At 41.4% G+C, this 26,594-nt stretch overlaps 2 protein-coding genes across 2 annotated transcripts; one reads left to right on the top strand and one right to left on the bottom strand.

Moving 5' to 3' along the window:
* qrsl1 (glutaminyl-tRNA amidotransferase subunit QRSL1) lies at nt 1–9,177 on the bottom strand. The gene is made up of 11 exons (XM_080414101.1): nt 9,055–9,177; nt 8,183–8,342; nt 7,500–7,598; nt 7,282–7,378; nt 6,827–6,988; nt 6,209–6,384; nt 5,332–5,444; nt 4,864–5,056; nt 3,957–4,074; nt 2,978–3,183; nt 1–1,786 (listed from the first exon to the last, which is right to left on the bottom strand). Exons 1-11 carry the CDS (start codon nt 9,076–9,078, stop codon nt 1,581–1,583), a joined length of 1,554 nt encoding a protein of 517 aa, XP_080270227.1. The 5' UTR covers nt 9,079–9,177; the 3' UTR covers nt 1–1,580.
* A 313-nt stretch (nt 9,178–9,490) lies between these two features.
* On the top strand, nt 9,491–26,174 carry rtn4ip1 (reticulon 4 interacting protein 1). Its single transcript, XM_080414373.1, has 9 exons — nt 9,491–10,016; nt 10,818–10,969; nt 11,997–12,065; nt 12,661–12,785; nt 13,554–13,602; nt 14,726–14,862; nt 16,503–16,686; nt 25,063–25,155; nt 25,626–26,174. Exons 1-9 carry the CDS (start codon nt 9,761–9,763, stop codon nt 25,752–25,754), a joined length of 1,194 nt encoding a protein of 397 aa, XP_080270499.1. The 5' UTR covers nt 9,491–9,760; the 3' UTR covers nt 25,755–26,174.
* Nucleotides 26,175–26,594: the final 420 nt, after the last annotated feature.

The following is a 26,594-nucleotide window of genomic DNA, read 5'->3' as shown; positions in this document are numbered from 1 at the left end:
TTCTTCTTTTGAAACATTTTCTTTCACATCAGGACATTGTATTGATAACCCACCAACAGTATCAGCCACTAACTCCCCAGTCAGAGTTCAGTTTGAATGAATGTAGAATTATGTGCAGGTTGTAATTTGCATACAGATGTGAGGGGACTTAATTTAATTGACTACATTCTTAAAAATATTTTATTTTAAACACAAAATCCTCTCTCTGTGCATGTTGGCACGAGGCACCTGTGCTTAAGGTTGCTTAGCCCTGAGATAGCATGTTTCCTTTGAAACATACTAGCCTTTGAAAAGTTATTTTTTTCCCCATTCAAGAGACTGTTCTATCGAACAATGAACATATGTCTGTGTTGACATAGCAGGTTATCACTACCGATTGAGTGTCTGTGTGTTTAGCCACTGACAATTCAGAGCAGGATCAAGGCCTTCAGGACTTTTGAGATTTGTAAAGAGAATGTTTGACCAGAGATGCTTTGTTAAACAATGCATATTGTTTGTTGTGTACAACGCAAATAAGATCAGATTGAGCTGCTGCCATACACTGCTGTTTACCCCTTTGAATGACCAAATGAGTGCAGGACATTAACCCCTTTCATTAACTGGATTAACAGGATCAAGGCCTTCGGGACTGATGAGAAAAGAAAATGTCTGAACAAAGACGCTTTGTTAAACAATACATAATATCTGTGTGTGTTGTTAGTGTGCAATCCCACAGATCAGACAGATAATATTACTCGGGATAATGTGTCCATGTTTCATTTATTCAACAATGGTATTAACCTAAGAACACAATACTTCTGCTCTATTGGAACATCAGGTGCATGAAAAGAGTTGCGTGAGTCAGCGTGACGCTAATGTAAGGATGTCGCTCATGGTCTCGGTCATGACATCAAGCAATCTTAAATTAATTGAACTGCACTAGCACTTTGGGTCGTATATCTGTTGCTTCTGTGCCCTGTGAGTGCATCTACAACAGGTTGTCGGCAGGAGACGCTTTCCAATGCCTACCGCAGCCGAGTCGGGCCGATATCGGTGCGGTGGAGAGCTGCTTTAAAGCGTGCAGAAGAATACGCTATCCTTCCTAGTTCATCTCCCTGCTGAACTGGTGCCCCAACCTGTAGGAGTTGAGGCATAGTACAGCGACAGAGATCGTCCTGCTCCAGGACTCCGCTTCATTCACATTCATTTATGTGCTAAAAGTGTGATTTTGAGACCGGTTTATAATGGAATGCCTACTTCTGGGTCCTCCATCAGAGCACTTAAGCAACAGATGAAGATTACTTCGTATTTGGACTGTCTGATGCCTGGTTACTAGGTAGCAACCTAGTTGAACTTTGGCAGATCCCAAGGCCAAGGTTCCACAGTAAATTCCTCTGTTGATTTATTCATTTGTAACTCTGTGAGTGTACAAATGTGACAAATGTATTACATTTGTACACTGTGTTTTGTAAAACTTTTTTTTACTGTGTATCATGTGTGACAGTTTTACAAGTCAAAAAAAATATTTTATAACATTGTTGTTTGAGGCCAATGGAGGTGTTTCTGTAAAGTGCTTTTCTCCACAGCTCAATGTTTTTGCCTCATGCAGGTGAAGTCTGCTTTCTTTTAGTCATCTCTGTGTCACAGGAGTCTTCGTGGAAGCTGATGGGGGGAAACTTGACTCTCTGCTCCATCCACCTGGCTATAGTCAACAACTTCCTGTCCTGCAGGGCGGGGCCTATAAGCTGTAAGCCAATGGGAAGGCCCCGACTTGATAAGGCGGTTGGTATTGAAATAGCAGGGAGGCCTAGGGCAAAAAGAAATGGAGAGTTGAGAGAAAGTTTAAGGAAAGGCAAAGATTAGGAACTCAAGGTTATTTAAAGGTTGTATTGAGAGCAGTAAAATGCTGTGTGAAACTTTAACTGCCCTCAAATGTAAACAGTCCCCTGTAGGGATCAGCTGTTTTGAATAATACTTACACTCACACTAACAATGGGTTGAACAAGGTCGAATTTCTGCCCATTTCCTCTAATGGCTTTACTTTAAGATTGTGCGTATGTTTACATTTTCTCCATAGTCATTATTACATTACTGAACCTACAATAATAACAGTCAATGTTGTCTACAAATGATTGTCACAAATGTCTGACTTTCAATTTATTCTCCTGGGACAAGAATAAAATGGATTAAAACGCAACAATAACATAACTTCAAAAGAAAAAGAAAAAAAGGAACCGTGGTGACTGTGGCATTGTGGCAACCAATGCCCTCAAGGTTAATTGGGTCAGTCAGAGGTCAGTCTAGTTATTCAGTCACTCTGACTGGCCATAATATCGTACATAAACATAGACCCTTTTCCTGTTTATGGCTGTTTATATTTTACATTTATTTACATTTTCTCCAAAGTGTTAAACACAATGTATAGTAAAACACAAGGATAGAATACCTTTGACAAAACTATGCAATGATATTTAGTATGTTGGATTGACTAGCTCAAGCAAGATTCAATTCACTGTTTATTTCCATAATGTACTGACAAATGAATTGTAATCCAATGGCTTCCGTGAGAATCAAACAAACCATGGTATCTCTTCTGCTAAACCATGGTATGCTTTGTAAAATGGTCAGCAGTAATGACATGCTTGCGAACGATCAATGAGCTAAACATGACAGACCACCAGTATGGTTAAGACCTGAGGCCGATTGTACAAATGCCTTCTAAATCAGTAGTTCTCAAACTTATTCGTGCCAAGAACCTCCAAAATGATATGTATTTGGCCACAGACCCCATCTGAAAATGTTTTGTGCCAGGGACCCCCCAGAGGAGAAGATTTGTGTTAAAAAATTCACTGCCACAATGCTGAATATGTAAAGAAAATGGTAAAGTGGGCTGGACTCGTTTTGAAGATTTCGGTCTATGTGTGTGTACTGTACATGTTCAAACACAAACAGTAATAACAGTACATTGCATTGTCTGTACTGTATGTCTCCTGAGTACCTGCCATGTTGACCGGCTGTGTGAAGACGTCTTCTTGTGTGCTACGTGTGCGGTTGTCCTCCTGAGTGAAGTCAGCGTAGCGCGCTGCGTCAGACAGAGTGGTGGGCGTCAGCAGCACGTCAACGCCCGAACTGAACACGCGTTTGAAATCGTCAGCGATCAGCCGGCGGACCTTCTGCGCCTTCACAAAGTAGTGCTCGTAGTTCCTGAGGGGTGAGTGACAAGTGTCCACGGGTTATTGCTTGGTTTTGGAATTGATATCCTCGCCAATACTAGACGAAGGCCACACATCACCCCAGTCTTAAGATCACTGCATTGGTTACCTGTCACCTTCAGACAATACATTTTAAGATTCTTCTACTAGTCTATACCACTCCCAAACCATGCACCAGAGTACATTTCGGGCATGCTCATGTACACCAAGTAGATCTCTGAGGTCCACTGAACTCTTCACAGTTCCAGAAGTAAGGACCAAGACACATGGAGAGGCAGATTTTAGTTTTTATGCCTCCAGCCTTTGGAATACCCTGCCAGAGAATCTCAAAATGGATGAAACTGTAGACAATTTTGTGCGAGATCTTAAGACAAACTCACCTATCTTAGTGATTAAATTGACAATTATTTTAATGTTCTTGCTTTTATACTGTGCTGCTTCTATGATGTTTTATGCATTAGCTTTTTTTGTGTAAAGCACTTTGTGTTGCAGTTTATGTATGAAAGGTGCCGTATAAATGAGGATTATTATTATAATTGTTGGGATTTTACCTGCCCTATACAAACTCGAGTCTCCACCCTTTGATCCAGCTATTTAGTTTAACTGATAATACGCCATGTTACAGCAGCCACACCCCCATATCCTTTGCACCTGACAATGCGATCAGATAGCACTGCATAAGGTCAAAGCTATGAAATAACGCTAAAGCTGTCAACTACTCGCTTGAAAGGAGTGATGGACCATCTAAATGGCGCGTGCGCTTACTGTTTAAGCAGGAAGTAGTTCCCTGACAGTATTCTCCCTCTCACCACGTCGTTGAAGCCCTCGTGACGGGTGGTGGCGTACATGGCCTCCGTGGAGCTGTCCACCTCGCTTCGGTGACCTGCCAAACAGGAGCGCAGAGATCTTTGTTTAAGTTATCATCCTCAAACAGACCTAGGTCAGTTATGTACACTGTACCCAACTCACGTTACTCTTGTTTGCTGTACTGTACCGTACTGTACTGGCTTTGCACTTTTGTAACAATCTGAGCCAGAAGAGATCAACAGTTCCCAGAAATATTCGTACACAGGTCTGTGTTTCAATTTTCTTTGGGAATCATCACTGAGAAACCATAACTTACAGTACAGTATGTGTCCTTACTAGCGCTACTCAGACATACAAAATATATTTTTTAAATTCGACAAATTACCAAATGTTCACTTGAATATTATTATATTGTGAGGAGGATATATACACAAATCTGACATAACACTACTTTTTGTTTTGGGCAACTTGCAATCATATCCATGGGGGAAATTATTTTATGTATTTGACCCATCCTAAATACTAAGCCTGATTTATACTTACCGTATATAATATGTCGAAAATAGCCGCTGCAGCACGTTGTGAGCTTGTAGATTGGCTATTTTCGGGGCAGATACCATGTGCAGCCAAGTGTATATCAGGAAATAGAAGCAGTGGGCTGCCACCTAGGGGCACTTGGGGAGCAGTTATGGGTTCAGTGTTTTGCAACAAATTTTATGTAGGCTGGCAGTTTTTCCAGCATTGTTGAGAGTGAGCTCTCAAGTGTTATGTCAGATTTTCACATGTCTTTCTCACAACAGTATGATCAGGTTATAAACCAGGCCGGCTTAGCAAAGTCTCTCTTTAATAAAAAACGAATCCATACCGTACTCCAGGCCATCAAATCGAGCCATGTTCGACGCCACCTCAGCGTGGCACAGCACATGGTAGCACACAATGGAGTGCTGGGTGTGGGGGAGAGAGACCTGCTGCACCCTTGCCCCCGCACTCTCAAACATGTCCGCAACACGACTCCACTGTTCTAGTGTCTCCTGGGACAGTCCTGGGGCGTGATATTCCTGACCCACATATGAAGATCAGAGGGTACATTTTTGAAACTAGAAACATTTCCTATTAGACAGATACACAAAAAGGGTTCCAACACATAAGGTCTATTTCTAAAAAATATAGAACTCATAAGTTAAAAGAAGAAATAGTGGCAAGCTATTCTTAAAAGTAAAGTATAACACGTTAGTGAAAAATTTACATTTTATTCTGGCCAGTGGTGGTGGTTAATGAGGAAACCTGACTATGCTTATAAACAATTATTTACCTAAAATAGTTCTAAGCTTACCTTAGGAATGCCTATGCAGATGCTCTTCACATCAAAGTCTTCTGGTAGCTCTGTAGATGATGAAGGGCTGTGGACCGTTGTGGAGTCTCTGACATCAAGGCCTTGGAGGATGCCTGGGTGTCATATCAACAAAACCCCTGGTCATCCCACTGTGTCGCTTGCACATGTGAACGTTACTGACAATCACAGTATCTATCAAGATCTTTCAATAAAACAAGTTCGACAACATGCATTGTATCATGAAAGTCTACATGCAACACTGGTAAAAAGAAAGTGAACTATCAGATGTCCAGTTTGACAAATTAGGACATAAGTAAACTAACTATTAGGATACACTAAGTCTCTCGAGCCAGACTGTTGAAGAATATATATATATCTTGCTGCTAGGCAGAAATTACAATTCTAAAGTATTTTTTCAAGATATTTTTTAATATATTTTCGTGAACGGAAACGACAAACAGATGACAGCTTCCTTTCTCGTCTTTCAGGAGGTGTAGTTTCAGACTCTATACAGCATTCAAAGATTGCGGAATTAATAGTTGTCTGGCTATGCGAGACTAGGATACACATAACAGAGAGCAGTGCATAGCGGGAGAGAAATTGTATTAATTGTTGATATAAGAAAATGAAAGCAATCCAGTTTAACCTGGATTACGTTATTAGTAGTGCAGTACGTTATTAGGCGAGGCCTTCATTTCTTTTTCACCTCACTGTATTCAGTGAAGCCAGAACCGACTTCAATGAATCTTGAAAAACAAAAACAAACAAACAAACAAAAAAGCCTGGAAACCCTACACAGTGATTGATTGAATGAGCAGCATTAAAAACCACAATGATGGTGTGTTTGTGTTGCGACAGCTAGTCGCCGGTAACCTACTTAATACAGTGGCTGCATCGCCGACACTCCGGGTCATAATGCCGGGGACATCCATAGAGTTAACCAGGGGGATAAGGCCGTGCCTAGACACCAGGCCGTAGGTGGGCTTCAGGGCCACAACTCCACACAGAGCTCCGGGGTTACGAGTAGAACCGCCAGTGTCCGATCCCAAAGCCCTGCCAGGACCAAGGGTAAGGGTACTTTGAGTAAATAATGTTTTGTTATTGTGCTTACAGTATATAATGACCTTTCTTACAATAAAGAACTGCAGTACGTAATTAAGCTATAGTGTGCATATTATAATACTCTAAATATAAAGATAAGTCAAAACAACTCTGTTACTAACTGCTTTCTACCTGTCATCCCTATTTTGAGCATGTCTGAAATTTACATAACTAGTGAAAATAACTGATCCACAAGCTCACAACACATTCCTTTGCAGTGCATTGTGAGCTTGTAGATCTGCTAATTTAGCTATTCGTCATCCCATAAAAAAAAAATATAGGGCTTCAAAGACATTTCTATAAACAATATTTGTTTCTTCTCTTCAAGGATTTTGTAATTGCATTTCTTTTTTTATCAGGGATGCTGTATCCATCTCTGAACGTGCTCACTGACAGGAAACTGGTGAGCGACGCCACGGCTGCAGCACTTCCTCCGGAGCTTCCTCCTGTGATGACCCAATCAGAGTCTGGCTCCACCCCTGTGCGGTCCCTGTACGTAGCAGCATAGCTCCAGGGGTTCCTCACTGGACCGAAAGCCCCATCCGTACTGCCCGCACTGGGAAAGACAGACACAGAGGAATAAAGTGACGCGAGAAATTCCTGGAAATGCGCCATTGTGCACCAATGAATAAACCCTTGGTACAAAAGGTTGGATAGTGCCACATTAGACAGACAGAGGGATAAAGTGACAGAGAGGAAACTCCCGGAAACGCAATATTGTGCATCAATGAATAGAACTTTGGTATAAAAGAGATAGTGACGCATTAACTGGAACCAAACCTTAACCTGGCACCAAATATAAAAAACAATGCTGCATATTAGTTAGTAGTTCTGTGTAGGCAGTCTTACCCCATAGCAAACTCATCCATGTTGGTCTTCCCCATGAGAACGGCCCCCTGGTCAAGGAGCTTCTGGACCACTGTAGCATTGTATGGTGGAGTGTAGTCTGTAGCACAAATACGGGAACATGATCACCTTCAGTTCAAGAGGTTTATTGTGTGTGCACATAATACCGGCAGTATATGGAGAGAAATATGAGATGTCGTGGCATGTTTTGATTGGGGTACCTTTCAGCATTTTGGAGGCACAAGTGGTCCGGACACCCTCTGTGCAGAAGTTGTCCTTGACAGCAAAGGGGACTCCATCTAGAGGACCTTTTGGAGCACCTGAAAGAAGAAAAGCTCAATTAGTAACAAGGCTCCACACATGACAGGTGGACACACACACAGACACAGACACACACACACTTATGTTCAAATATTCTTTAACACAGACAGTATAGGCATACATGGTGGAACATTCAGAGCATGTGTCAATTAAAAGTCCCATCTATGGATACGGAAAACAGCACCTGCTCCAAATGTGATGACCGACATTGACATTTAATGCAAATACTTGCAGAATCTTGTCAGTGCCATAGCTTTTGACTTGAGCATTCCTGCCACCTGCAGACCCCTCGTAACCAATCTGTGGACATTACCTCGGCTTCCAAATGTAAACACAAGCCGTTTACGCAGCTTGTACCTAAGCAAGACCACGCAAGACCACGTTTTGGATGGCCTACTTAAAAATCATTATGCATGCTTCTTCTAGATCAGAATGTGTTGTCACATCACAGGTGTAAAGAAGTGGGTGAAATTCTTTGTAGTCAAAGGTACACGCTCCAAAATGCATCTGGTGTATTAGCTGACAACATTCGTCATCGTCAACACACACACACACACACACACACACACACACACACACACACCTCGGAGCAATCTGCTTTCTGCCTCTTGAGCCTGTTTCAGTGCCAGCTCCTCAGTCACTGTGATGTAAGCGTTCAGATGTTGAGTTTTCTTCATACGGTGCAAACACTTCCTACACAACTCCGTGGGGGAGATCCTTCCCTCCCTCAGTGCCAGAGACACCTGCAGCGAAATGTTCAAGACGAGATGTCAAACCGTTTGTTTCTGGGACCTATAGTCCTATAGGCATATTGAATGTGACATTGTTTGTGTATCAAAACTAGTTCATATAGGCAGTTGACCATTGCTGGGGTTTTCAGTCAAAACTAATGTCACACGGCACTAGCCTTGGATCAAGCCTTTCATAAATTAGATGTATTATCAATTTTGACATTTGCATATATCATAGATACTAAAGTAAAAGTCAGACTCGATAAAATACATCTGATAGTCTTGATCCAAGGCTAAAGGCTGCACAATCCCGAATAATAACTTTTTAAAACGTCTGATTGATTGAATACTTTATTAAAGTAAGTTTGCAAAAAAAGCACAGAAAGTACTGTTCAATGCAAGGTCTGCTAAGGGGATTTTTAAACCCAAGAAAGCACTAAGCTTGTTCCCATTCATTGAGGTCCTTTGTACTAAAGTCATCGAAATGGAACCAAATGGACCCGTGTATACCCCCAGAGTGTTACTCCCAGAGTTAAATTACAATTAGAGGTTCATGCTGAATAATCTTGAGAGATGAAATGCCATAAGTTAGCTCATCGGTCATTTAGGGGGGGATTTAGCCACATCTAGCTAACTTTAGGCTACAATATGACCTCAGCGCAGCGTGCACAAGAAAACCACACATTTAGTAAGCCATCAAAGATGCGCGTTAATCGCAACTAACCTCCCGTATCGTCAGGCCGAGCATCGTCTCCTATATTATGTCTCTTATGTCTCTGTCAACCTTCAGCATGCAGCGACAGGAGCACCAAGGAGGCTGCCATGTTTGTTATGGCTGCGCATCGCCATCTGCGATTGGACAGCTGCTGAGCTACGCGCGTGCCGATTGGCGGACAGTCGGCAGAACGCCGGGCCGGGGGGCGTGGCTCTCTGCAAGGAAACAGACAGAGCACAGACAGCATAGACTGGGATCAAGTTACTTTACAAGCTACTGATCCGGTCTGGGTCTATACCGGATACGGAAACGTTTCTTCCGTGTATGTGCGCGTACAAATAACCGGATACAGTAGGCGGGCTCTAAACCAGATCACACGCGTTGATTCGCAATAGAAACCAGGCTTCCCACAGGTGCTGCGGAAAGCCTGGTGCAGCGAGGTTACAGACAGCAGCGTGAACGCAAGCTGAGCGAAGAAGACATGTCCTGTACTAGAAATATTCATACTTCTAACCCTTTATGCGTTTCAAAAACATATTTATCGAGCGGCATTAGGTCATAAGTTATTGCCTGCTTGTTGCACGTGCATTTCGGCAACACTGCTTGACTGTACAGACCAGGTGTCGTTGATTAAAATGAGGGCAACACTATGCTAGGGATAGTACTTCAGTGCAGTGTTTAAGAGGAACGTGTGTGTGTGTGTTTGTTGGGAAGAATGACTGCTTTGAGACAGTCGGTGGTGTGTAGTAGGTGGCTGTTGCTCTCCAGACACCATGGCGTTCAGAAGAGGCTGTTCAGCAGCTCCAACAGACTTGCCACCACCATGCCCGCCTGGGTCATCGATAAATACGGCAGCAATGACGTCCTGCGGTTCACCAACAACGCCAGCTTCCCCATCATCCACTATCCCAATGAGGTCATAGTGCAGGTGCATGCTGCAGGGCTCAATCCCATTGACGTCAGCATGAGAGGTGAGTGTGACCTTAGTTCTTCTAGTGCAGTGGTTCTCAACCCTTTTAATCTCAAGGACCCCCATAACTCTGAGAGTTACAGACCTGCAATGGGTCCATTTGGAACCCCCTCAAGGAACAGTGAGAGTCCCTGGACCCCACTTTGAGAACCACTGTTCTAGTGGTTTTGTTTGTCTAAATCGGTGGTTCTCAAAGTGGTCCGTGGGGGTGTTCCAGGGGACCCCCAGCCATATTAGTTCATCAGTTCAACCACTTTGACCTTATATGCATCAGCTATTTTCAAAAAATCTTGTGGAACATTTGGAATAGTTTTGAAACATTTTAACCACAAATCCTGTATGGGGGGTCAAAATATTTTCCAGCGGTCCAGGCACCTAGGCTCAGTGTTGCCTGACAGCGTGTCGCGGGTTCGAGTTCCGATCCCGACGGCCTTTGCTGCATGTCACTCCCTATCTCTCTCTCCCCATTTCCTGTCAGCCTACTATCCTGTCAATAAAGGCATAAAAGCCCCACAAAAATTCTGATGGGGGTCTGCGGCCAAACACATTATGCCCTTGACATAATAAAGTTTGAGAACCACTAAAATTCTAGGAAACGTCACCAAAATGTAGTTGGAACTTGGTTGATGCTGTTTAAACAAAATGTAGAGCACGCACAATATTTATTTTGTATTAGCCACTATACATTTACTAGTCTATGGTATTAAGGACATGACATAATAGCAATTGAATCTGCATGTGTTTTCACTGTTTCTGCATGCATGTAGACTCAAGAATCAAGACGCTTTTATTTGTCATCCAGGTGGCTATGGTGCTTCCACCATGTCTATGCAGAGAGACCCTCTGAACATCAAGCAGACAGGCAGTGAGTTCCCTCTCGTCCTGGGAAGGGATGTGTCTGGGGTCATTATGGAGTGTGGCCTTGACGTTAAGTACTTCCAAGCGGGCGACGAGGTAAGAGAACAGGGAATAATAACATAGAATAGAGATGCGTGCGTGTGTGCGTGCGTGCGTGCGTGCGTGTTGCAATTTCGATCATGTCGTTAAAGTCATACTATGTAACATTCAATTTAGTAGACTTTTTGGCGACACCTCCTCCTGGCACTTGTAGATCTGTTACAGTGTTTGTCTATACGGCAGTACCGCTCAAAAAGAAATGCTGCAACTTCCAAGGACGCCCAAGGATATTCGGAACTCAACAAGTTGTCAGAAACTGTATTTAAGATTAAAATACATAAATGAATACATTTCCCGTACTTACATAATTTTGCTGTGCGTGTCAGACACGTCAAAAACAACATTTATGGGGTGCCCGCTGGCCTAGAGGTCCAGGTGCATACCACATAGGCTCTAATGCCTGACAGCGGGTCGTGGGTTTGAATCCTGATCCCGACGACCTTTGCTGTGTGTCACTCCCCGTTTCTCTCTCCCTGTTTCCTGTCCATCTTCACTGTATACTATCAATAAATGCAAAAAAGCCCCAAAAATATATTTAAAAAGAAATTATGACTTTGACCACTTATCCCTTTAATGCTACATATGATCAATATCATGAGCTTGAAGCTCACATCGCGGTGCGTGTTGTGAGCATTAGCTATGCTATTTTTTAAAACTTTAAAGCATTTTCACCTATAGTGACATGCCCGAAATCAAGACAGCAGGTTGAAAGTTAACAAGCGTTTCTCTGCCCACTCATGAAGTCATCCATCCACTGAGCTTGTATTTTGAAAACACTTCCCTGATCCCTCTTCCTTTTGTTTACTAATCCAAGCAACGCCGGAAAGGGGGGGCGTCACATTGTTTAGTCTTGCATAACCACACTGCCTTGGGGCGAAAGGATGGATACGTTACTGTACGATGACATACGACCTGGGCAAACTGTGTCAATGTAGACTTTCTGTCGAGAAAAGCTCATTAGCTTGTCATGAAGCAGACATTGTGCTGTCAGATAATCATGTGTTGTATTGTTTGTCTCTGTCAGGTTTGGGCTGCAATACCACCCTGGAAGCAGGGTAGCTTGGCTGAGTTTGCGGTGCTGAGTGCCAATGAGGTATATTGTTCAGCTCTTGGACACTTTAATGATTGTTACTGGGGTTTAAAGCAAGGGTTCCCAAACTTGGTGACGCCCCCACCCTGATAAGCAATTTGAATTGTAGGAGTTGAAGCATTACATTTAGTTTGTTCCACAGATAAATATTTTGAAACTAGCTCACACCGCCATGCACTGAGTTTTAGCTGTCGTTGATGACATTTTTTTTTTTCAGGTACATGCGTTAATGTTTATTGCAAAACATGTTAACAATGAACACAATGACCATTTTCACTAGCTCGGAAGTGATGTCATTGACATCAACACACATTTTAGCTGTCCATAGCCTGCCTCTGGCACATCGCGAGTAGACAGAAATGGAGCCTCACTTATATTGAGACACGGTTGAACTAAGATGATTTGATTACGCATGCTTGTTAATAGCCAGGTCATTCCAACTATTTCGTAAAAGCAGCAGCTAATATTGAAGTCACCGGGCTGGCAGACAATGTCGTGCACAGCCTGAGCTGCGTTGGAAACTTTGTAACTGTGGGTTGGGTGGAGGAAGTGGAGGGGTTGCAGTCATCATCGCTTCCTTCTTTTGTTGTTGTGCCAGGTGTCCCGTAAGCCAAAGTCACTGAGTCACACGGAGGCGGCAGCTATGCCATACGTGGCTGCTACCGCGTGGTCATGCCTGGTCAACACAGGTGGGCTTACCAAGGAGAACTGTGCCAAGAAGAGGTATACACACGTAACACGCACACGAACACACACACAAATGCACACTTACATTTAGAGATCACATTGTGTGTGCCTTTTCATTATTCCAGTGGGTGCTTTAGCGGGTATTATGGACCTTGGAGGTGGTCATAAACCTTGGAGGCAAGACAAGTTTATTTGTATAGCACTTTCAACAACAATGCAATTCAATGTGCTTTACCCAAAACATTAAGCAAAGGAAACACATTATAAAAGCACATTTGTTTGGCTCAGCAGTCAGGACACAGAGCAAAAACACAATATAAAAAGACAATTGAAAACTGCGAAAAAGAAGTGAAGATGAAACTTTTAAGATTGTAAAATTGCTGTGTGTGTGTGTGTGTGTGTGTGTGTGTGTGTGTGTGTGTGTGTGTGTGTGTGTGTGTGTGTGTGTGTGTGTGTGTGTGTGTGTGTGTGTGTGTGTGTGTGTGTGTGTGTGTGTGTGTGTGTGTGTGTGTGTGTGTGTGTGTGTGTGTGTGTGTGTGTGTGTGTGTGTGTGTGTGTGTGTGTGTGTGTGGGGAGAGACATGGACATTCCCTGTCTCACGGACAGTGACTCAAACACTGTCTCACCATTATGGCTATGAACCTGACCACACAGACAGAAAGCCCTGGTCTATTTGTCAGGAAAATTCAGACCTCTAATGCTGCAGATGAGATTCTTACAGTAACGTGAAGAAAACGTGTTTTCATATTTATGGATTCTAGTCTTTAGTTGGCGCCTTTTTACACATCTTTCCCTTCCTCATAGGATCCTGATTCTGGGAGGCTCAGGTGGAGTGGGAACGTTTGCTATACAGGTACTTTAACCACTTAAACCCTCTAGACTTCGTAAACTGGACCTGAGTTGTACTTACACCACTTTTTTCCCATCAAAACCAGATCTCTTATCCAAAAATAGTCGATCTACAAGCTCACAACATGTATGAATATCCCAGAATATGGATGCTGGGGTTCAAGTGTTTTTAAATTCTGGTTATCATGATGAGAGTTCAGGGTTAGACACGCACAGACTGCAAAGAGGAGAAATTAACTGTGACTTTGGGACCAACACATTCTTGCTGGGACAGAGTGGGGGGTTGTGTGGAGGGGCGTTAACCATATTGTTAACTACTGTCTATTGTTTTCCAAGTAGCCTACCCACAACAAAACTGCATGCTAGACCGCAGCGGTACTGAGAGACAGTAGCAAGTGAACAGCATGAGATCAGCTCTCCACAGATAGGCTAATAAATGGTTGTGAATATGGTCATGAATAAAGTTTCTTCCCCAAAGCATCTCGCGGACGAATTTGTCTTTCGTGGACGCATTTTGTCTACGCATTTGTCGCATTTGTCTTTCTTGGACGCATCTGTCCCATGGGACGGCAGTTTGACACCCCAGAGTTAAATTATTAGACACTCCTCATCAAGAAAATTCTGTTCTTAACACAATTATAAAAATAGTCGTACATTAGCACGGTGCAAACAGTGGCCATAGAAGAAACGGCAGCAATGAATCCAACCAAAATAAACAAATATGTTATATAAATTCTGCTCCATAAAAGTGGTAGGTGATACACATTGCTTTAGGGGTTTACAAAATGTGTTACATGGCAGCAATATGGTTTATATGGTGGCCCAAATAGCTCATGTTACTGTAGCATTGTACTGTATGCTACTGTATGTTAAATGATAGTAGTGGCTCCATATACACAGGACTGGTTCCCACAGCTGGCAAAATACCAAAACAAATAACATTCTTTGTTGTAGTTAGTAGCAGTATTTTATTATTACACCTGATTGAAAAACGGATCTATTCACATGGATAGGAAAAGCATAGAGGATAAAGCATAGAGGATATAACTATTAAATGCCTTTAATCATTAACTGAACAATAAAATGTACCTTATTATTCTAATCATATTATATAATTCTATTGTCAGATGACAAAGGCATGGGGAGCCCACGTGACAGTGACATGCTCCCAGAATGCCGAGCGGTTGGTAAGAGGACTGGGAGCTGACCACGTGGTGGACTACACTGATGGGCCGGTTGAGGTACCTCTTGGTACACTGGAGAAGTGAGTTTAACATGCACGCACATTAAGGTTGCTTGTCCATTTGTTAACCTGGGCAGTCAAATTTCTCCTACTGTATCTATAATATGCAAAACCCCACAAGCTGACTTGATAATGATAATCTTTGTGTACTGTAAGTAAGTAGCCTTGCGGAACCATGAGGCCCATAGGACAGGACAGGAGCCTATCTCCTGTTTCTGTAGCGTGAGATAGCTTGATGTACAAGTACACCCCCTGGAAATGACGCTAGTATGTTGCAGGGACTTGACCTCCAATCCAACCTTTGATGCTGAGTGCCAAGCACGGAGGCACTGGGTCCCATTTTTCAGTCTTTGGTATGACCCGGTCGGGGATCGAACCCCGACCTCCCAGTCTCAGGGCGGACACTCTCACTACAAGGCCACTGAGCTGTTTTCTTGTGTACTGTAGTACTGTCAAAATAAAGGCACAAAGTGCTTTACATAGAAAAAACAAGCAAAAACAGAAACATCAGTCAAAGGAAAATTCTAACTTATAAATTAACTCCCCTGTCAACTTGTTTGACTCGTAGCCCACACATCCTTTACTTCCTTCAGCCATGCCCGTCCATTTCTGTTTACTTTCATTTCAACTGTCCGTCTGATGATCCCTGTAGTCTTCTCTTTTGCCCCATCTAGTATATGTTTCTATCGGTTTTGTTTAGGGCTACAACTGTCGATTATTTTCTTAGCGATTATTCTATTGATTACTTTTCCATTAATCGAATAATCCAGAAGCACTTTCTTTATATATATAAAAAAACTTTTTTACAAAAAAATCGATTAACCATTTTAAGCCCTATTTTATCGTTGTGCTTTTATTTTATTGAATGATCGGTTATTGGTTATTTCCTTTTATAATCGACTAAATCGATTATAAATCCCGCACCCCCGATTATAAAGCCTGCACCCCCGTTTATGCACCCCCGGGTGGTAGAGTTTTTCTCTAGACATGCATGCACATTGCAATTTGAATTAAATAAAGATATACTGTTGTTCCTGGACAAAAGACAGATCGTGGCCATTTAACACCGCATTTCAGAATGAAAAGAAATAAAGATGCGTGGTTCCTTGACATAAGACAGGTAGTGGGCAATTAACACAAAATTTCAGTATGAATAGAAATAAATATGCATGGCCCTAGACAAAGGACAGGTAGGTACTGGTCAATTAACACGCTTTAGTATGAATATACTGTAGAATATGCAAATAGTATGCTACAGCTACTATTCATGACCTACATTAAGTTAAAGACATGCTAGGTCGGACATGCGAGTGTACTGACTTAGGCTGATTTGTATAAAATATTGAATTTGTGGAAAAAATTCTCGACTAATAAAAAAATAACGTTACATTATATATTGTAGTTATTTATTACTTCTACACATTATTATATTACAAAGAAGATCGTGAAATCAGAGTGTGAATGACAGTGCTGCGTTTCTGTGCAGTCATGTCAGTGGATGCACACAGTTGCATGCATATAGTAGCCCATGCGCTTCGCCGGGACCGGAAGCACTACTGAACGTTGAACGGATCATTGCCGTGAACCTGAACAAAATCATTCTAACACTGAAATGTTCCCATCACTGGTTGACCCTTCCCTCCCCTCGTCTCCCCTCCCAGATTTGACCTGATACTGGACAACGTGGGCGGCGACACAGAGCGCTGGGCACTGGGCCTGCTGAAGCCCTGGAGCGGCTCCAAGTACATCACCTTGGTCACGCCTTTCCTCCAGAACACCGACACGCTGGGCATCTGTGACGGCATGCTGCAGACGGGGGCTACCGTGGCCACCAAGGCCCTCAAGGTCAGTGGGCGTGTCACCACCGGCTCAGTCTCCAAATCCTATTAAAGGATTGATTATTAGTTTTCTCCAAAGTCAATCAAATGCAACCAAAACTTACCTCAATAACTGAGTCTGTGTTTGCTAACCATTGTGCTGTTAATTAGTCACAGACATTATTATTGTATTCGCAAATCGATCATTTCTGCAGAGACTTTTATTTGTCCAGTTTTTTGTTCAATTCGGTGAGCGCTTTATAATGCAAAAAAACAACCGGCAATGATATTTAGTGTGTTGGATTACTTATCTTATCTCAAGTTTCAAGTCTCTGCAAATTACTCGAAAATCAAACAAAACGCAATGTTTGGGACAATGAGTATGAGTTGTAGTAAATGGGCTAAACATGCCAGAACATTCATATGGTCCTTTAAAGCAACACTCAACGAGAGAGAGAGAGAGAGAACATTAAATTAAATATGGGGACGCATCTAGGGTCCAATTCGGTGCGCTTTCTGCGTCATATAACTTAATTGACATTGTCAACTAGTCGGTATCCTGTCTTCTGCTCGATTGAGGCTAGTAGCGACTGACCTAGTAAATGACGACCTTGCAGACGTGCCGTGGTCATTTGTTCTCATGTTTTTGTTACTTAGGCTTGTTTTCTGGACCACAATGTTAAAACTGTAATGTAGATGGCTGTTATTTAAACAGAAAGTAGGTTAATTGTTCACCTGGTATCCTATAGTTTCAATGTACAGATTATTATTTTGCTAGTATATTGTTTTTAGACTGATACTAGGTTCTTGGTTTACCTGTGATCCTAGTTTACAGAGGCATTACACTGTCTCTGTATTTGATGTATGTGTTAACTTGCTCATAAGTGGGGCGTCTGCTAAATGTCTAAATTGTCTCTCAATGGAAGAGTGTTAAGATCAGCTCCAACCACTGTAGATGTGTAGTTGTATTAACATACTCTATCATGCAGATTAGTTCAAGTTTAAAGATTAGATAACGATTAGTTAAAATGTTGTTTTATTAATTAAAATAAGTCCCAGATTGTAGCTTTAAGCCAAGGCAGCCAGACAGTCCCTTTGGATCTCACCCTGTCCTTCCAGTAACACCTACTAGTGTGCCAGGTTGTGAGTCACTGAATCTGACTCGCATGAAAGCTTCACACAAAGAAACACCACCACATTGTGTCTCTATGTAAGGGATATGAATCATTACTCATGGACTACAGAGCCCATTTATCTGATCAATGGATTACTGATCTCTTCTGGAATGAACAGCACAAGAAACAATTTTCAATGTTGGATGAAGTCTAGTGTGAACACTGTACTTGTTCAGACTATACTGTCCGCTATAGTGTGAACCGGGGCAGCAGAAATTGATTATTTTCTTAGAGATTATTATATTGATTACTTTTGTATTAATTGAATGATCAAGAAGCGCCTACTATATCACTGAATCAATGCAAAAACATTTTAAATTTATGTTTTTGAATAATCAACCACATTGATTAGTCCGATTAACCACTTTTACCAAAGCACAATTTTCTTTTACAACCAGGGTGGTTCCTACGCAAGTATGGAGAGTATGGAAAAGTATGGATCTCCATAAATTCAAAATATAAAGTACTTAGCCGGTAAGCACTTTACATGGAACTCCAAGCTCTATTTGGGGAAGTATTGGGGAAATATTATACTTTTCCGGTATAGAACCAGTGTAGCTTAGATTTGAGCAGCCTTCAGATACGGTAAACTCCCTCCATACAAGCTTGGTATAAATCCATATGGTTTCATAACGTTTTCAGAGGTGAAACCTAGACACTGTGCCTCATTCCTGTGCCCCCCTTGAGTTCTTGTGTGTGGCACTGTGGTATGGCATCCTGTCAGTATGACCACGCACTGTGGTGAACTGTGAGTGGCTGCAAGGCACAGCGTTGGTGCAGTGCACCAGTGGTGTGTGCGTGCTTGCGCGTGGTGTACAGTGTCTCCGCTCGTGACATCTCACCCAGCTTGTGCCCGCAGAACCCACAGTATGTATGTACTCTATTCAACGGATGTCAGTGAGTGTGGTTTCAAGGAGAAAGTGTGTCTGATAAGGAAATGAAGTTCCATGATAAGGATTAAGAGCACAGAGAGAGAATTTGAATTCAGTTTAATTGCACAGTTTTGGTATTTTCCTGTATGATGTGTTGTGGGTTAAACCAAATGAACAGAACTGATGCCAGGGGAGTAGTTTCTTGTCGAGGACCTCCGAATTGATATGCATTTGGCCACGGAACCCCATCTGAAAATATTTTGTGCCAGGGACCCCTCAGAAGAAGAACATTCTAAATCTTTCAAAAATAGCAGATGAGTGATGTGCTGTGAGCTTGTACATCTGCAATTGCATTACTCAGTACTTCCAGCACTTGATGTATAAAACGTGCTATATAAATAAACTTTGATTGTGTGATGCTTGTGATGCTGCTAATTTTGCTGGTGACCGTCTTGTTCTGTTGATGGAATGAGAGACGTCGCCTCCACATTTCATCTTTTTATGTTTCTAATACTTTATTGACATATATTTTATACTTTCGTGTATGAATGTGGTGTGCAAAAGTAGCAAATAGCCAATCTAGATATTGTGAGCTTGTAGATCGGCTATTTTATCTAAGAAAGCTCAAATAAGCAACTACACAAGCCCAAAAAAACGCAACCCGCATCTACCAATATTGTAATACTCTTTAACAACACAGTGGTGTTCTATTTGTTTTCTAACTTGGTGTCAGAGGAATCTGTGTATCTCTGTCCCTCTTCTTGCCGGGTGTAACCAGAGAGGGCATTGCATCATCTACCCTGCTGCCTCCATACGGAGGAGTACACACCAATAGGATGGAAACCCATTGAGATGCTCTTAACTGCTGAATGGCATACACCCCCATGCCCTGTTAATGGCAAAGTTGACACCATTGTGTGGTGGAGCGCTCAGCAGGTTTTTTTTTGTGTGTCACACTTTATGCCACAGAGACCATGAGTACAGTAGCTTTGATAAGGAACAAAGAGGGGGTATCCCACAGGGATGTTGCTGTGTGGGATGTGCAATTGTCCTTCTCTGGATCTCAATACCGTGTCTCCAAAAAAAAGACAAAGGATTTCCCCCACTGAGTTTACTCAACCTCAACTTATTGGGTGCCAAAAATTAGTCAATTCAATTCAAAGGAGCTGTATTGGCATGAGAAAACGTTTTACATTGCCAAAGCGTGTCAAAACATAATAAAAACAAATTAAAACAAATTACAATTATTTTTGCTTTCCTTCAAGGTGTGGAGTGTGTTGAGTCTATCCTGCAGCACAAGGGATATGTAATACTATGTGTACCCCTAGGGGTATGCAGAGGTACTACTTTGAGAGAAAGTGGAAAATGGAAAAAAAATATTATAGTCTTATGTTTAAATGGAAATCAATACTTTATTTGCCATGATGCTGTTTTATGCATGTTTAGAAACATCCTGACATCAAAACTGAAATGTTATGGACACAGTTTAAATAAGTCTGCTCAGGAAGCACTGATTGCAACTCTTTCACTCCATTTCTGATTTGTAATGTTATATTCTTCAAAAGGTGGGTTATCATTCATTCATAGCATCATATGCCATCTATGGTTTTCTCTTGACGTTTTCTAAGCAAAATATTGTAGTCAGGTGGGGGGTACTTGGATTTACAAATCAGGGATAGGGGGTTCTGAAGCCAAGAGATTGAGAAACACTGCAATATTTATGTGTCAAAAGACACATTTACAGTGGAAATTTGACAGGTGCAGAACGGAAGAGGATGGGAGGGAACGTGGTGAGAGAGGATGTTACATCGTGGGTTTTTAGGCAGGAAGCAACAGTATAGTATGTCTTCAGGGAAGGGTTATAGGAAAGTACATTTACTCAAATACTTAACTTTAGTACAATTTTGAGGTTCTATGTTTTTCAATGCTTTTACAAATTATTGTACCTTCTACTCCATTACAGTTATTTTTGCAGTTGGAAGTTACTTCATCGATTTAGATTATTATTACAAAACATACATTAACCAATTAAGCTGTATCTTATACCTCCTCTATTCAAAAATAGCCGAACTACAAGCTCACAAACAAATTATGTGTCGCATTGTGACGCGTTGTGAGCATGTAGAGCGGCAATTTTTGAAGGATTTGGACACATTTGGAACATAGCTAAATCTGACATTTCTGCATAAGGAGTACTTTTACTTTTGGTACTTTTGGTGCTTTAGGTATCTTTTGTATGAATTTTGAATGCAGGACTTGTACTTGTAACCTATATTTCTACATTGTGGTATTGTTACTTTCACTTATGTAATAATTCTGAGCATTTCTTATACCACTGGGTTTCACAACCACTAACATGTATCCACACACACACATATAATACACATGCACTGGTATTGAAAGGAGAACTAGAGCGCCGTCAACTGGTCCAGTAGATAAGGTGTCCTCGTTTCCAAATAGGGCTTGGGAATCGACGTCACGTAATACTGCCTGAAGCTACAATGTTAAATCCCTCCCCCAAACACACACACACACACACACACACACACACACACACACACACACACACACATACGTTTGTATTACTGTACTTGTGAGGACATCAACAGTTTAAGACAGTGATTTAATGAATGCCATTTTTATTTTTGCCATTTTTTAACCCAAATCCTGAAGCTGAAAATTGTCGATCTACAAGCTCACAACGTATTAGTGCGACGTGTTGTGAGTGTAATTGTCTATTTCACAAATTCTACTTTACTTGTGGGGACATAATGGTCCTCACAAGTATAGTGATACAGGCGCGCACACACACACACACACACACCCACACACACACACACACACACACACACACACACACACACACACACACACACACTGCTCAAAAGACTGAGACAACTCATTTGTCCTTTTGTATTGCTAAAGTCTGAAAAGGGATTATGTGTGAAAAGTGGGCTGTGTCCCCACCCAGGCACCTGACACTGTTGGGCTCTTTTCTTCAGGTGTAGGCCTACCTCCCGTAGCCTCTTTGGAACGTGTCGTCTGATTGAGATAATAATAAACAAAGTGAATGCACCACAATAGGGCTCTCGGGACGCCAGGAATTCCCACTTGTGGAGCCAGTTATGGGGTCTTAAATCACTGCTGTCGGGGCGGAAACCTTGCATGTCCAAAACTCTTACTTTTCAGGAAATGGCAACCCTGGGTTCCAATGGATCCAATGTAGTTATTATTTCGTTGCTGTCGGGCAGAAACCTCTTATCTCCATATTTTAATAGTCATAGTTTTTTCGTAAATTAACGCTCTTCTTTATCATACTACAGCGTCACACTAAAGTATCAAAAGTAGCAGATCTACAAGCTCGAAACCCGGTGCGAAGCGACGCGTTTCTTGACTCCTGAAAAGTAACAGTTGTTTTAGACATATGAGGTTTCCACCCGACAAACGATTTATTCAAACCTCTTGTTAATACTTTTCATTGGTTAAATATGACAGACTCAGACACTTTCAACTTGGCGTCCCTATTTTGGGCAACTCATTATAGATGAAACGGTTTTCAAAATCTTTCAAAATATGCAGAAAACAGCATTCCCACAAGCTCATAATGCAACACGCTGTGAGCTTGTCAATATGCTGTTTTCACTACTTTTGTGAGTCACTGTCATATGATGAAGTAGAAAATAGGGCATTAATTTATGGATGAAGAAAAAAAAACATGAAAATATGGAGATGTACGACTATAGGGCCCGGGACACCTGGGGTTTCCATGTGTGGAGAGAGACAGTCTTTGGGTCATAAATGGTAGATGGAGCTGTGGCTGTGCCAGAATGGAACAGGACATAATTAATCACAAAACAATAAAGACAGTACATGTGTACTGGAACAGGTGAAAACTTGAAGACTTACGTGGTTAATCTACGTGTACTCGTGTAGTATAATTTACCTGTAGCATTCAGAATGCAATCTTACAGGTGTAGTTAGTTAGCTTCATTTTTGTCTGTTGGATTAAGGTTTTATATATTGTTTACTGTCTGTGTCACAACTTTCTGACCTATTTTATTGGTCATGGAAGGGTTTTATGGGCTCAATTTAGTGCCAATATTATGTTGTACTTGTAAACAAATTTTGTATTTGTAAACAAATTTTGTATTTGTAAAAACAATATTTGTATTCGTAAAAATAATTTGTACTCGTAAAAAAAATATTTGTATTAGTAAATAAAAGATTTGTATTCGTAAAAAAAAGATTTGTATTCGTAAAAAAAAGTTTTGTATTTGTAAGCAAAATATTTTTATTCGTAAGATAAAAATGTGTCCATAAAAAAAATATTTTAAACTTTTTTGCTATATATATTTTTTTGTGTGTTTGTAACATGTGTTAAACATGTTGTAATTGTAGAATTATATTTACAATGAACATGGCAAACGGGGTTGCCATGTTGCAACCCCAAGAGTTTTAGCTGCAACATAATTCCATTGCTCAGGAAATAAATCATGATACGTATAAGAGACAGACAGATATACACACTACTATACCGAAAGTCATACAATCAGCTTACAGGTTACTGGTATGAAGAGTGAAAAATATGTACAAGAGAAGAAGGAGAATGGAGGAGGAGGAGGGGGGGGGGGGAGGGGGGTAGATTAGGACTTGGGGTAGGTTAAGACTTGGCCATCCAATCCTAGCAAAATGAGCAGGGGTTAGATGGGTTTTGTGATTGAGGCCAAGAAGTAGCCTTACAAGTTTGTTTTGGGAGCCTTGGAGGTGTTGTGATACCATGAAGTGCATGCATAATCATAATAACCTTGTATGAGGGCCCCTGCAAGAATCTTCAGAGTATTCTTACAGACTAGACGATCAATCCTCCACAAATAGCGTGTTCTTTTGTTGACATTTTTGATCGCTTTTTATGCGTTTTTGTTACCGGAGAGGTTTGCCTCCAAGATGGAACCCAGATAGGTAATTTCCTCCTTTCTTGTGATAACATCATCACCCACTTTGATCGTGAAACTCTCAGCCTTGCTAAGGTTAGGACTGGTCCCAAAGAGGATGGATTCAGTTTTACCCAGGTGTAATGAAAGTTTGTTGTCGGAGAGCCAGATGCAGATCTTGTTGAGTTCAGAGCTGAGAGTTTTCTCAACCTGCAGCCTGTCCCTGTCCGAGACTAGCAGGGCCGAGTCATCTGCGAACAGGAACAGTTTGCAGTCGCAGGCTGAAGACATATCATTCACATATATCAGGAACAGTAAAGGTCCTAGTATACTTCCTTGAGGAACACCACAAGTCACTGGGAGGGGAGGGGACTGGGTGCCGTTTACTTCCACCACTTGCTCCCTCCCTTCCAGGTAGGATCTCATCCAGTTCACCGACGTATCATCAAAACCTATTGCTTTGAGCTTATTGATCATAATTGGGTGATTAACGGTGTCAAAGGCCTTCTGGAGGTCCAGCATGACCATGCCGCAGTATTTGCCCTTGTCGACATCTTGTTTGATAGAGTCGTTCAAATAGAGAAGGCATGTGTCAGTGGAGTGGTTTGTTCTGAAACCAGATTGGAATTTGTAGATTAGATTTTTCTCTGCAAGATACTTATCGACCTGTTCATAGACTACTTTTTCCATGACTTTCGAGATGGAGCTAAGAATAGAAATAGGGCGGTAGTTTTGCCAGGGTCTAATTGGTTTCCTTTTTTGTACAGAGGGGTCACCCTTGCTTTTTTGAAATCGTTAGGGACCCGTCCCTGTATGATGGAGAGGTTTATTATGTGGGTAGTGATTGGAGCAATGGAGGCGGCTGAGTCTTTTAGAAATTTGGAGGGGATATTGTCGAGGCCTGTGGCTCTGTGTTTTTTAAACACCTCTTCTGTTGTCACAGGGGAGAGTTTAAAATCGAGTGGAATTAGCAAATGCAAGGAGTGATGTGGGCAGTGCTTACACTCTGGCTGTTGAATGTTATAATCCAGTGTTATGTTTTTATTTTTGTCCGGCGCCGCAGCAATAATCACTTGCCCAAACTCCCATCACTTTTACATTCAAAGGATACAAGAAAGTAGAATTTAAAAAAGAAAAGTAAGAAATGACCTGGAAATTATTCCTTCAACCCAAACTAGTAAAAATAGCCGATCTACACACTCGCAACACGCCGCAATGCGGCGCGTTGTGAGCTTATAGATCTGCTTTTTTTTCTCTCTCTCTCTCTCTAATTTATGTAATCTCTTAGATTTTTTTATTCAAGAAATTTGAATAATGTTTGTTTTTCATTCATGTAAAATTGTGAATTTGTTGGTCAATTATGAATTTGTTGGGAAAATGTGTGAGCCACTGCAATAGACTGTCTTCTTCTTGTGTTTGTTCTCAGCATTTGTATAAAGGCGTCCACTACCGCTGGGGGTTCTTTGCACCGAGTGGTCCTGCCCTGGATGACATCTGTGAAATGGTGGATGCAGGACAGGTACCAAGCAAGCACTTCTATTCTATTATGCTTTTCCATATTCCACTGACCAATTTCCATCATTCAAATCTATTTCCTCTTGAATTACCATGTGCAATAAAATGCACATGGGGCCTATACCTGTCTTTCTCCAGGGGAAGGTTACTTTCCTTCAGTAGTTCATATGAGCATGATAATGCATTGAAAATTAGTTCAGGTATTTATTATTATTGTCAAATCCATAGTCAAATTATAATAGTCGTTTTCAACAGGGTTAATTAGTGAAGCGCTCTAATGGACCAGCTTTAATGTAATATAATTTTTACTGAATCAATATTGAAGTTTTAGATTTTAAGAATGTATTTTTAACCAAAAGCTCAGTATTTGGAAACTGATACATGTATTATTGATTTGATTTCTTTAACCACTTGAACCCTATAGCGTGAGTAGCGTCCCTATGAAAAACAAACCTTTGTGATTGTGCTCCCCAGATCCGGGCGGTGGTGGAGGAACAGTTCACGTTCTCTCAGGTTCCCCAGGCCATGGAGAAGGTGGAGCAGGGTCACGCCAGAGGCAAGACTGTCGTCCAGGTCACAGGAGGTGGAGGAGCCCAGTCATAGCACTGACATACTGTACATTTAGTACAACCTTTAGTATAACCTTTCAATCTCAAAGGTTGATGACAGGTGGTCCAAGGAAGGTCCACATGCACACAGAGAGAGGTCCCGCGCACACGCTGAAAACGTGTTGTTTGCAAGTCCTAGACAGTGTCTCCTTGTGTGCATTCATTCAAGGTCCCCCATATCTCTGAGAGCCTACAAATGGAACAGTCTCAGAGTTACAGATCTGTAAGGGTCCATTTGGAATTCCCCCCCCCCCCCCCCCCCAAGGAGCCCTGAGGGTCCCTGGACTGCACTTTGAGAACCACTGTATACTGTACATCACGAAATCAATGATGTGGACTTTTGACAGCTTTACAAATGTGTACACAGTGTTAATTTAACCCTGAGAGTGTACACATGTACAGTATAAACTGAGTTTAAAGGGATACTTCACTTTCACATAAAATAAACATTTAAAAAATATATTAAAAATAAATGAAAAAAGTAATGGAAAAATCACGGCCCCCTCACGCATTAGAGTGTCCTACTAATGTGTGAGGGGGCCTTTATTTTGCCATAACTTCTTTCATTTTTTTTTAATATTTATTTTTAATGTTTATTTTATGTGAAAGTGAAGTATCCCTTTAAGGCTTGGGTGTGGAAAACTAAAATTAATAATAAATATTGGAAAAAATCTGTTTATAATGTAAATGAAAACACGATTAAGTACTGTTGTGGTATTTCCTAGGTGAGAAAAACCTCTCAATTATTGAAATGTTTGAAGAAAATTGCAACCTAAATGCAGGAATTAACACAACTCAAATGTGACTATTAATTTGAGCTTGTAGATTGGCTGTT

Source organism: Gymnoscopelus braueri, assembly GCF_963280865.1.
Source record: "Gymnoscopelus braueri genome assembly, chromosome: 19".
In the NCBI taxonomy this organism is placed as follows: Eukaryota; Metazoa; Chordata; class Actinopteri; order Myctophiformes; family Myctophidae; genus Gymnoscopelus; species Gymnoscopelus braueri.
The sequence above is the reverse complement of the archived record's forward strand: the minus strand, read 5'-3'. Positions and strand labels throughout refer to the sequence as shown.